The 11,359-nt window shown below is 45.9% G+C and overlaps 1 protein-coding gene across 1 annotated transcript; it reads right to left on the reverse strand.

Moving 5' to 3' along the window:
* Window positions 1-5,217: 5,217 nt before the first annotated feature.
* LOC126426548 (ankyrin-1-like) lies at window positions 5,218-11,044 on the reverse strand. Its single transcript, XM_050088450.1, has 3 exons — window positions 10,298-11,044; window positions 6,285-6,431; window positions 5,218-5,605 (listed from the first exon to the last, which is right to left on the reverse strand). Exons 1-3 carry the CDS (start codon window positions 10,858-10,860, stop codon window positions 5,218-5,220), a joined length of 1,098 nt encoding a protein of 365 aa, XP_049944407.1. The 5' UTR covers window positions 10,861-11,044.
* Between the last annotated feature and the right edge of the window lie 315 nt (window positions 11,045-11,359).

The following is an 11,359-nucleotide window of genomic DNA, read 5'->3' on the forward strand; positions in this document are numbered from 1 at the left end:
TTCCCCAAATGAAAATTCTGTAGATAAGTGAGTCGTGCAAAGGACTTGCCAACACGTTTTGTATTATTTACAGTCTGATATGTCACGTGAACGAATTATTTTTTTGGATGATGTAGTGAGAATTACTAATTATTCTTACAAGTTTCAAATAATTCAAAATGAAATTCACGCTTTACTTCAATCCTGTAGGCGACATTTGTAACTAATTTCCGAACACCGGATTTTGCAAGATTCAGCCGCGACTCACTCGCGTTACGGAAGAAGCGTTTGTACCGAGCAATGAAATGTATATTCACCGATGTTATGTGGAGCGAGGTAGACCTTTTGCTTTCACAATTACAGTGTCACGGTCGGAGAAGCTGACAGGGGCTGCGTCGTAATCCTGCACAGTTGCTCACAGCCCGCTGTGGTGTGGAGTCTGTCAGGCCTCGAAGCCGACACTGCGGAGACGTGCGTGCAGTGAGTGCGTGTGGCGGCGCGCCGCTCAGCTGCGGCTTCCGTGTCCAGACCTGCAGTCAGATTTTGCAGGGAACCACAGAAGGGTGTCGCGCCTTCTGAGTCGATGGCTGAAAAATCTTTCCCTTGGAGCTCTCTTGTTTGATGCGGAGGGAGTGCAGAGGTTTAGAGAGGTGACCACATTCGCAACTCCTGTCACAATGCGTCCTCCCGGCTCTTTTTCTACATCTTTTAGTTACTGTGTTCGTGAAGAGTTACTCACCGCAAAAGGCGCAAAATCTGCATTACGAAACTCTGCACTTGGCCGGTGGCCACCCGAGCGAGAAGCAGAAGGCGTACTTCTGCGCATGCGCGGGCGTAGCGAATCTCTCTGCTGACTCTTTGATGCTGGCACCCTTTCTGCCTCCAGACGGCTGTCGCGCTGGACCTGTACCGTACGTTTTTGACGGTTCCGTCACTCTCTTAATAGTAACTGGTTCCAGAACAGAGAAGCGTTCCGTTCACACAGCTAGGCCAACAAATTTAATTACCATCAACGTTCATGTCCACTGTAAGGTACAGTCATTGTCACAATCTATGTGTGAAAATACATCATTTTAGATCTTTCAAACGGGTGAATGAAGTCTAAATACAAAGCTTAACAATATTCAGGGCCAACATTTTAATCAGAGTCATTTGTTTTGCAGACAAATGACATATACAAATTACTCTGAAATCGGCCTGCTCTCTCTCGCAGGCGAATTGTTTCTCGTACTGACTAGCCTCTAATCCGCATCGTGTAGCGTGTGCTTCACATACACACATTTACCAAAAGACATGGGACATCCTGATTAAAAAAATAGTCCGACCGTGCATGTGTAACGTCAGTCCCGGATGGCGCGTAAATATTTAAGCGGAATGTCTCAGCGACAGAACATGCAATTGCACGTCTGCTGGGATAAAGTTGGACGTTTTCAGGTGTAAACCCATCCCTTAAAAGAACTGCCGTTGCGCTGTTGATTTCTGGATCGATAGTAATGACAGCTTGAAAGTCAGCGGATGTACCTATACCTATCATTGAGACTTGCTGCAAAAATAAAACATTACATGTATTAAATCATCCAGAGCACTAATTTTAACAGAGGTTGTTATCGAAATAATGTTTAGTGTTAGTACATAGTGGATTGCCATTAGACAGATGTAGCATGCTCTGACATAACTGCGAAATTGCTGCGAGAGCGGGAGAAAATATCTTTGTAATACTGGGACATTAAATGGCAGCCGGACACCGGTGTCTGCGATCATCACCGACTTTGAAATTGTTGAGTACAACTGGAGCAGTAATCGCTAAACAGTATTACAGATTTTATGTCGGAAGTGATCGTCCTGATTTAGTTTCGGCCCCCCTGTCGTGTGGCCGGTCTTTTCTCCGCCGCCGTGGTCGGACCGCCCCTACCGCCTGCTCCCGCCCCGCCGCTGGTTCTGCGCATGCGCGGCCCTCTGCCGGATTCGCTGCCCGCATTCTGCGTCGCGCCCCCACCTGCGAGTTTCCCCTCGGCGACTGCGCCGGCCGTTTGCGCGGGCAGTCTGACGCCACCTGTTGCTGTTTGCACGTGAATAACAGTGTCGTAAGCGTTTCTGCCTTACAGACAAGACCGAATGTTTACACGGGCTTTCGTTACGTAGGGAGTAATGCAACATGTTACAGATACGTTGTTCTTTCCAGAAACAACTGTTTCTTTGGCGTCATTTTTATCGATGAAATTCGGATCTCGGAAATTCCTTTGTTATCTCGTGATCTGGCGTGCGCAGACGCGCACTTAAACGAAAACAAGTGCTGTAAACTCATCGCTGTGAAACTGGGCTTGAAACGCATTTGGTCGGTACACACCCGTCTGACGCGTATTTCACAATGCTCTTCAACTTCTTCCACTGATACCCGCGCTGTTGGTGCTGCAGAGGAAAGGAAAGGTAACCTGAAGCCTGTTTCTCGTCGCTCTTGCTAAGCACAGTAATATTCCCAACTTATTTTCTATTTATGGTTACGGTCGTATTCGGTAACACTGTAACGGTCTTGGCATAGCTGATTCCCCGTTCTACCCTAACAGATTCGAAAAGTTCGGGTCTATTTGTCACTTGCAAGTCTAAGATGGTGTCTTCACGACTCGTTTCTCAGATTAATGGCCCGAGGTAGTTTTTGAGTAAAGCACTTGGATCAGTTTCTCACGATTCCCTGGCCCTGCCGTCAGTCTCAGCCACCTATGTCGCCCACTGCAGAGGTGGCAGGTTAAAGGTTCCACCTAAAACTGTAACATGGCGAGGAAATGCACGCCAGATGTTCTCCGGGTTTCTTACTTTCCATTCAGAGCTCTTAATAGACGAGTAGTTCAAAGATATTTCTAGCATCGCTACTGCAACAGGAAAAGGCCGGAACAGCTGTGGTACTCAAACTACCCTCCGCCACACACCAGAATGTATCTGTGAAATTATCATTTCAGACTTTCCGAAGCCCTAAATTATTTCAGAAAGGCGTTATCTTGTGAATTTTGGAGCAGTTTTGACACAAAGCGGGATGCGTTACATTTTATCTTCATTTGCACTATAAATACGGTAGCAGATCTGGTGCAGTTATTGTTTACAAGTCTCAAGATAAAGATTTACAATATTCAGGACCAATATTTTAAATTGAGTTATCTGTTTTGCAGATAAATGGTATGTATAAATTACATTGAATACGACCTCCTCTCTCGCAGGCGAATTGTTTGATGTACCGGCTAGCCTGGATTTCGCATCGTGTAGCGTGTGCTTCGCATACTTTGGTACAAAATTTTATTTCTAGACTTTTCTGTCGCACTGGACTGAGATTTACATATTTCGATATCAAAATAAATTTTAGCCATTTCTCAGATACCAACCACACACTTAGAAGCACTAGTTTAAATAAATGCGAACACGTTTCAAAATATATGACGTCCGTTTCGACAGCGGATGTCTGGCGTGAGTGCTATTGTGTTTGACGATGCGAAGAACACAGGTGGAGTTCTGGGCTGTTTTCCGTCTGCAGACGCGTGCCATACCGTTCCAAAGTGCCGTAATAGCAGAGTGCAACAGGTGAATGGCGTTAGGCGCGATCCGAATTTTGGGGAGTCGCCGTTTTTTTAGGACGCTCTAGCGCGGTCACCACTCGCCGTCAGAAAATCACTGCTGATTGCCGCATGTTGTAGAAGAGTTTGTCCAATTTAATTTTGTGTCGGGTTTTCAACTTTGAGAAACACGTAGTCTTTGTGAAATAAATGAAAATCTGAGAAAAGTCGGAAAATTTTGAGGCTTTCGTTGTGAACTCCACATACTACAAGGCAGGAAGCACGAAATTTGGATTTAGGAGCCCAAAACATGTGATTATGGAATCGCTGAGAAAAGATGTACTGCAGTTTGTTACCAATTGGTATTTTTGGTCATTGCACGTAGCGTCGCTCTGGATAGTTACTGCTAGATATTTTACGGTAGGTGACTTACTGTTTCCAGCAATTTGTGATCAGCAGTGTAATTGGACAGTAGTGGATTTCTTTTCCTGTGTATGCAGAGTGTATTACATTTATTTATGTTGAGGATCAACTGGCAGAGCCTGAAGTATTGATCAATGCCGTGGAGGTCACTCACCAAGTCAGTACTGTCTCCTGGCGCCGCTGCTTCCTCACAGAGAATGTTGAGGAGCTTCCGTGTGTAACGCCGCCACATGAGGGCCACAGAAGCTCTTGTTCAGAATGCAGTCTGCCGCTTTGGTCACACATGCACGCACGGGGACGCCAAGTCTAATTGTATCACAGTAGACAGGGGAATGAATGTTCCAAATGTGGTCTGCTTCCAAAGCGTCTACAGAGACGCAAAAGTGTACTTTGGGAAACTGCCGTATAATTCCAGTGATGGCTGCATGTCTCACGCGATTGAGTATAATTCCTTGAGAGATGGTAGTTTGTTCTGTAAGAGAAGCAAGGGAGGTGTTTGGGAGTGTAATGATTTTAGGTGGTTGTTCAATTCTCTTTATTTGAAGGTGAGCTGGCAAGAAGCCTGCAGATGGTGTGAGCATGATGTGGTGTGAGCACTGCTACAAGTGTGACATTACAGTTAAACATGAAAAGTACTTGTGCAATGCACGCACGTAAGTGAATTCAGTGTGAGGTCTGAAGTGAAGATACGTTCTAACTGAACAGCTTATATGGCAGTAATTTGAGTATGGTGCAGTTTGCAGTGATGTAATGTAGCAACGTAGACACTGCTAGCAAATAGTTTGCAGTAATTAGGTAATGTAGGAGACTGGTGGAAAGAAGTGACGTTATTGCGGCTGGGCGATGTGTTACACAACAACCGGTATTCTCGCATTTGTCTCTTGGAAGAGATTGGGTGTTTACGTTTCGAAATACAGGCGGTTGTGAGAGAGGTCGGCTGTATTCTTGTAAGCTGTTTGAATATTGTATGTGGGACGAGAAACACAAGAGAGGGAGAGAGAAGTGGAGTTTATGAATGATGGAGTATTTGTCAATTGTTGCTGAGCTTTTGCAGAAATTGCTTGTGAAATGTTTTACATAGTGAATTCTCAAAAGGAAGGTTTGTCACGTTGGTTTACAGATATCTCCTGCTGTTGCAGTAGTTGTGGTGTTACTGGAGGAATTGTGTGGACTGTAAAAGGTAGAAATGAATAGAGAAAGCGATCTTTTTTTCAATTTTTTATTTTAATATCCTGTACAATGAAGTACAGGATGTCATTTCCTCTAGTGGCGCGTATCAACGCTCTGTTAGCATCTCGACGATCTCGTGATGGTTTTCCTCCCTGGCGTAGTCCAGGGGGGTCTCCCCGAAATTAGTCCTCACCCCCCTGTCGGCTCCGGCCTGCAGCAAAGCAGCCGCCGCTTCTGCGTGGCCCCAACATGCCGCCCAGTGCAGCGGCGTCTCCCCCCCCTGAGTCCTGGCGTTGGGGTCGGACGCCGCAGAGAGCAGCAGCCGCACCACAGCCGCGTCGCCTCTCCATGCAGCCCAGTGCAGGGCGGTCTCCCCGCCCCCGCCCCTCGCCCCCACGTCCGCCCCAGCCGCGAGCAACGCCCGCACCTCCTCCACCGCCCCCTCCTCAGCCGCCTCTCTCAGCCTCCTGCCTCGCTCTGCATCAGAAAGGCTCCTGCACAAAACATCGACACACTTACTCTCTACTATCGAGACACACACACCAAATGAAAGAAACTAACAGCCGCAAAACTGCCAACAATTCTGAATACACTTCTTCCGAGCGACAAGTCACAAATCTAGAAATCTCGCTTCTGCGATACGGGTTAACCAGCGTATTACAGACAGATCCACAGCACTAGCCCATAATCAAAAACTTCAGCCATCTCCCATTAAAAATAGGTGCACTCCATCCCGTAACAAATTCATTTGGCACATTCCCTCATAGTTCACTCCACAGATCCGCCTCCTTTCACCTCGGCATGCAGCTGCTACCCAATCCTTCATTTACATTCAAACACACCCCTAAAACTACTTTCTCTGGGTACCAATTCCTTCTCTCACTTAGGAAGAAAACACTAGAAACTACACTCATCTGTAAGTACTGAAATACAATTTCCTTACCAGACAGCTAAGTGATTCAGACCAGTAACATGGAAATTTCCTGACATACCGACAAAAGATATAAAAGTCACTGCTTCGTACACAATAAGTCGGTCGACATATTTCAAATACAACAAGGGCACCGGGTCGGCTCTCCCTGACACACACACACACACACACACACACACACACACACACACTACCCGCTGCATAATAATCGTCACCTGTGCACGTGTGGCAACACAACTCACCGGAAGCGAGAGACGGCTGCGTCATCAGGTGGAGGGGTGTGTCTGGCAGACGTGGGAGGCGCAGCTGCAGCAGGAGACCGGCTGTGGCCGCTGTGGGGTTGACGGTCAGAGTTGGGGGTGGACCCGCCCCCTGTGGCGGTCGGCGAGCTGCACAGAGAAACACTGTGTGGGTGGGCGTGTTCACACAGGGGCTCACTGCAGGCGGTACAGCTGAGGGACTGTCCACCGGGGCAACAGAACACTCAGTGCCAACAACACCAGCCCCTCACTTAACCTGACTGTGCCACCAATTAACTGGTATTTTTCTGCACTACTTCTGCTATATTCCCCATTGGCGTAGCCTAAGATGCAAAACAACAAATTGTTCACAATGAAGCACAAACCAAATCCCAAACATAAGGGCCAACAATTTTGCTGCCCTGACAGAACAACTATCAGACAGAATTTAGAAGCAGTTAAAGTCATCTGGCTGCTACTTTTGGTTGTGAGGTGATTTGAAAACTGATATATGGATGCTGAATTATATCACTGGAGGAAGAGAGAGAGAGAGAGAGAGAGAGAGAGAGAGAGAAACAAACTGATAAGTTGGGGTATCAACTTACTGTTGAAACTATATGGTCATGGATATGCAGGCGCTGTTTGATGTGAAGCCCGAGGGAATGAAGAAGATGGACAAGAATTACAAGAGCTATGCTATAAAAGCTATCGAGAGTATATTCAAAATTTGCATTTCAGTAGAGCAAATAGAACTGTATATATGCATGTAATGTCTCCACAATTCGATTCCTTGAAAAGACAGCAGTGGTGATGTGTTTCATAAACAACAATTTTCGTGTTGAGCAGTTTGCAGTAGAGGCCACCATTAAAAGAAAAAAATGGATTACGCAGTGTATGCAATTTTATCTGATGGACAACGTTTACAACTTGCGAAGTAACCTGTAGTCTACTGAATATGGATTTTTTTGTAAATTTAAAAAGAAACAAAATAGACTTGTCTGGAGCATATGTATCCGAGAGAGAGAGGCAACAAATGATAGCTGGATGAAAACGTCACATCAATACTGACATTGTGGGAGATATGTCGTACACCTGTAGATGAACAGCGAATATAATCTGCTGTATGCCCGTAGCAGGAAACCTGATAGGATTCCCTGGACGACCTCTGGTAACGCCACAAGGAACTTCAAAAAAGACAGGGGGGCAGAGATTTCCTGTCTGCTTTGTTAAAGGGAATGCACGGAAAATATTCAGGGCGATAGCTGAACAGAGACGAGAAGGAAATGTGATTGTAAGGCACTGCATCGAGTGTGACAATGTTACTGTGCTGGCTGGAGTATTCTCTTCTTGTTTGCCCCCAGTGTGCATGAGTAGCTCCAGTGCTCATAGCTCCTGCTTTACTGGATATCTCAGGGAGACATACCCTGCTCTTTGGGGCCAGTCACTTAGGGGTAGCGTCTTTTTTAGTAATCAGGAAAATCCTCAGTCCCAGGTTTGAACCTCACCATCAGTTGAATTTTGAATAAGAATCATCAGCATCGGTTTCTGAAGACTTCCAGCATCAGGTGTCGCCCTCTTTCAGCCAACAGCCTTTCCACAGAGGGCGGAGGGGCCGACAGAGGTTCAGGGCACTCTCTTTCCCTTGAGGTCTGAAACTGCTCCTAAATGAGGAAGAATTGACAATGATCAAAGGTTGAGTAACCAACGAAAGGATAACGTTCTATGATTCTGGAGGTGGAAAGTTAGGAGTTCGAATGTGGTTGGGAGCCAGAAAATAAGAAACGGATTTCTGGTCACATGAGACTAGGGTAGTAGCAACAGCAGTAGGATTCAGTATCAATAGAAAGGCAGGGCAGAAAGTGAGTATACATATGTTCTCATGAGAATCAAAAGCAAACCAACAACATGCATAGTTCAGGTATACATGATGACGTTGCAAGTTGAAGGTGGAGAGAGAGAAAAAGTGAGGATATTGAACAGGTAATTCAGTACTATGTAATAGTCATGGAGGGACTGAAACGCGATCATAGGGGAAGGAGTAGAAGAAAGGGTTACACGAGAATATGTACTTGATAATATGAATAGGAGAGAACAAAGGCTAGTTAAGTTGTACAGTAAATTTATCGTAGTAATAGCTGGTATAGTTTGTTCAAAAATCACTAGACGAGGAGGTATACTTGGAAAAGGACCGAAATATGGGAGGTTTAAAGTCACACCATATTATTGTCAGGCAAACATTTTGAAATCAGATACTGGACTGTAAAGCATACCCAGGAGTAGATATAGAGTCATAACAATTTAGCAGTGATTAAGAGTAGGCTCAATTTTACGAGACTCGTCAGGAGCAATCGATGTACAAAGAAGTGGAATACAGTAGTACTAAGGAAAGAAGAGATGAGATTTATGTTCTCTGAGGCTACAGTTACTGCAATAATAAGCAGCTCAATAGGTAGTTCAGTTGAAGAGGAATGGATATCTTTAACAAAGACAGTAACAGAAGTTGGAAAGAAAAACGTAGGTACAAAGAAGCTAACTGCGAAGAAACCATGGAAAACATAAGAAATCCTTCCGCTGATCAATCGAAGATATAAGTTCAAAAATATTCAGGAAAATTCAGTAATAGAGAAATATGTCACTTAGGAATGAAATGAATAGGAAGTGCAGAGAAGCTAACGTGAAATGGCTGCACGAAAAATGTGAAGAAATCAAAGAAGAAATGATTCTTGGGACGACTGACGCAGCATATAGAAAAGTCAAAGCAATCTTCCACAGAATTAGAAGCAAGCGTGGTAATATTAAGAGCACAATGGGAATTCCAGTGTTAAATACAGAGGCGAGATCAGATAGTTGGAAAGAGTACACTGAAGGCCTCCCTGATTGGAACAACTTGTCCGATGGCGTGACAGAAGAACAAGCAGGAGTCGGTATGGAAAATATTGGTGATTAGAATCAGATTTCAAAAGCGCTTTGGAAAATTTAAGATCAAAGAAGGCATAAGGTATAGACAACATTCAATCAAAAGTTCTAAAATCATTGGGAGAGGTGGCAAAAGGTCTATTCTCACTGGTGTGTAGAATGTATGAGTCTGGCAACATATAATCTGACTTTGAGAGAAATATAATCATCACGATTTGGGAGACTGCAAGAGCAGAGGAGCGTGAGAATTATCGCACAATCAGCTTAACAGCTGAAGTATCCACGTTTCCGACAAGGATAATACACAAGAGAATGAAAAGAAAATTGAAGTTCCGTGACGTTCATAGGATTTGTGGTCCTGGAGAAAGCGTTCGGCAATATCAAGTGGTTCAAGATGTTAGAAATTCTGACAAAAATACATGTAAACTATAGGAAAAGACGAGTAATTTGCAATATGTACAAGAGGCAAGAAGGTAAAATAAGAGTGGAAGACCAAGAATGAAGTATTCGGATTATAAAGGGTGTCAGACAGGAATGTAATCCTTCGCCCCTACTGTTCAATCTATACATGGAAGAAGCGATGACGGAAATAATGGAAAGATTGTAGAGTGGAATTAAAATTCAGGGTGAAATGATATAAGATTTGCTGATGACTGATTCCCTCAGTGACAGTGAAGAAGAATTACAGGGTTTGCTGAATGGAATGAACAGTCTAATTAGTACGGAATATGGAATCAGAGTAAATCAGAGAAAGGCGAAATTGATAAGAAGCAGAAGAAGTGAAAACAGCGAGAGACTTAGCATCGTGAACGACGATCAGTAAGTAGATGACGTTAAGGTGTTATGCTATGTAGGCAGCAAAGAAACCCACGACGAACAAAGCAGGGACGAACATAGCAGGGACGAACATAGCAGGGACGAACAAAGCAGGGACGAACAAAGCAAGGACGGACAAAGCAAGGACGGACAAAGCAAGGACAGACAAAGCAAGGATGGACAAAGCAAGGACGAACAAAGCAACGACGAACAAAGCAAGGACGAACAAAGCAAGGACGACATCAAATTCACACTAGCGCTGCCAAAAAGGGAATCGTGCTTACCTGGCTTCTGCCGGTGGCTCACCGAGCATACTGCAGACTTCAATGACTTCTTGCGGGTACTCGAGCACAGCGTCCGCCCAGCCCCGCGTGGCCATCACCTGCAGGTGGTCCTTTATGAAGGCGACGGCAGCCCTGGTGGCGTCCGGGCACGAGTGCCTCACTGCCGTGACGGCCGTCGCCGCTGCGGTCTCGACGGCCAACTGCGAGATCAGCTGCCGCTCGCAGGCAGCCTTCAGGGCCGACAAGCCGTACTTGTCGGCCGCCGAGAGCAGCTGGGCGGCCGTGTCGGGCAGCTGGGGGGCCTGCAGGGTATACGTGTAGGCGACCAGGAGCCTCAGCACCGGGCCCTCCACGTCGTCGATGCTCACCTGGCCGCAGCTGGCCTCCAGCATGTCGTGCGCGAACATCGCTGCGAACACGGGGCTCGCGGCTGCCAACACGGCCCTGTGAGCCGCCACCCTCGTCTCGCCCGCCACCAGCGTCACCAGGGCGCCGTCACCCCCGTCTAGCAGGGCGGCCAGGGCCTCGGTTGTGGTGTTCTGAACCTCCGTAACTGCCGACATGGTGGGTGGTCCTGAAACACAGTGCCACTGAGCAGCCCTCACACTGCACCCTCAACACTTGTACGAGGCGCATGCATACCTGTACGAAACAACAGCTGTTAAAGTGTTGTCCACCCTAAATCAATTGCAACGTCACCAGTTTCCTTCAAATGACAAGGGCCCGTACAGCTTCGTGATCACCTAAGGTTTGTAACTACCACTGCGGTGCTATGATAGACTGCTTTCACCTTCTAAAAATGTTATCGTTCTCAGTCAAAAGATGGTTTATTTATGTCGTAGCAAAAAAATTAGCAAAGCAACAAACTTGTTTCAGCCATAAAGTTACACGACTTATATTTAAATCCAAGTTGGTGGCACCTCTAACCAGGAAAAATTTTCTTCCTCCTTATCCCAAGTTCCTCAGATCCGTGACACCTGATCAGAAGCAATGTACATCTAATGCAGAAATCAGTTTCCTCGGTGAATGTCTCAGGCTAGGCACGATTAAACTTGACCGGCC

Source organism: Schistocerca serialis, chromosome 11 (assembly GCF_023864345.2).
Source record: "Schistocerca serialis cubense isolate TAMUIC-IGC-003099 chromosome 11, iqSchSeri2.2, whole genome shotgun sequence".
NCBI lineage: Eukaryota > Metazoa > Arthropoda > Insecta > Orthoptera > Acrididae > Schistocerca > Schistocerca serialis.

What these genes read in the sequence shown, in the direction of transcription:
- LOC126426548 (XM_050088450.1), bottom strand. Translation starts at nt 10,860, where the DNA reads ATGTCGGCAGTTACGGAGGTTCAGAACACCACAACCGAGGCCCTGGCC. An exon ending in GAGCCACCGGCAGAAGCCAG is followed by an intron (nt 6,432 to 10,297) that starts GTAAGCACGATT and finishes TTCTCTGTGCAG; the next exon opens with CTCGCCGACCGCCACAGGGG. An exon ending in GCAGCCGTCTCTCGCTTCCG is followed by an intron (nt 5,606 to 6,284) that starts GTGAGTTGTGTT and finishes TGTTTTGTGCAG; the next exon opens with GAGCCTTTCTGATGCAGAGC.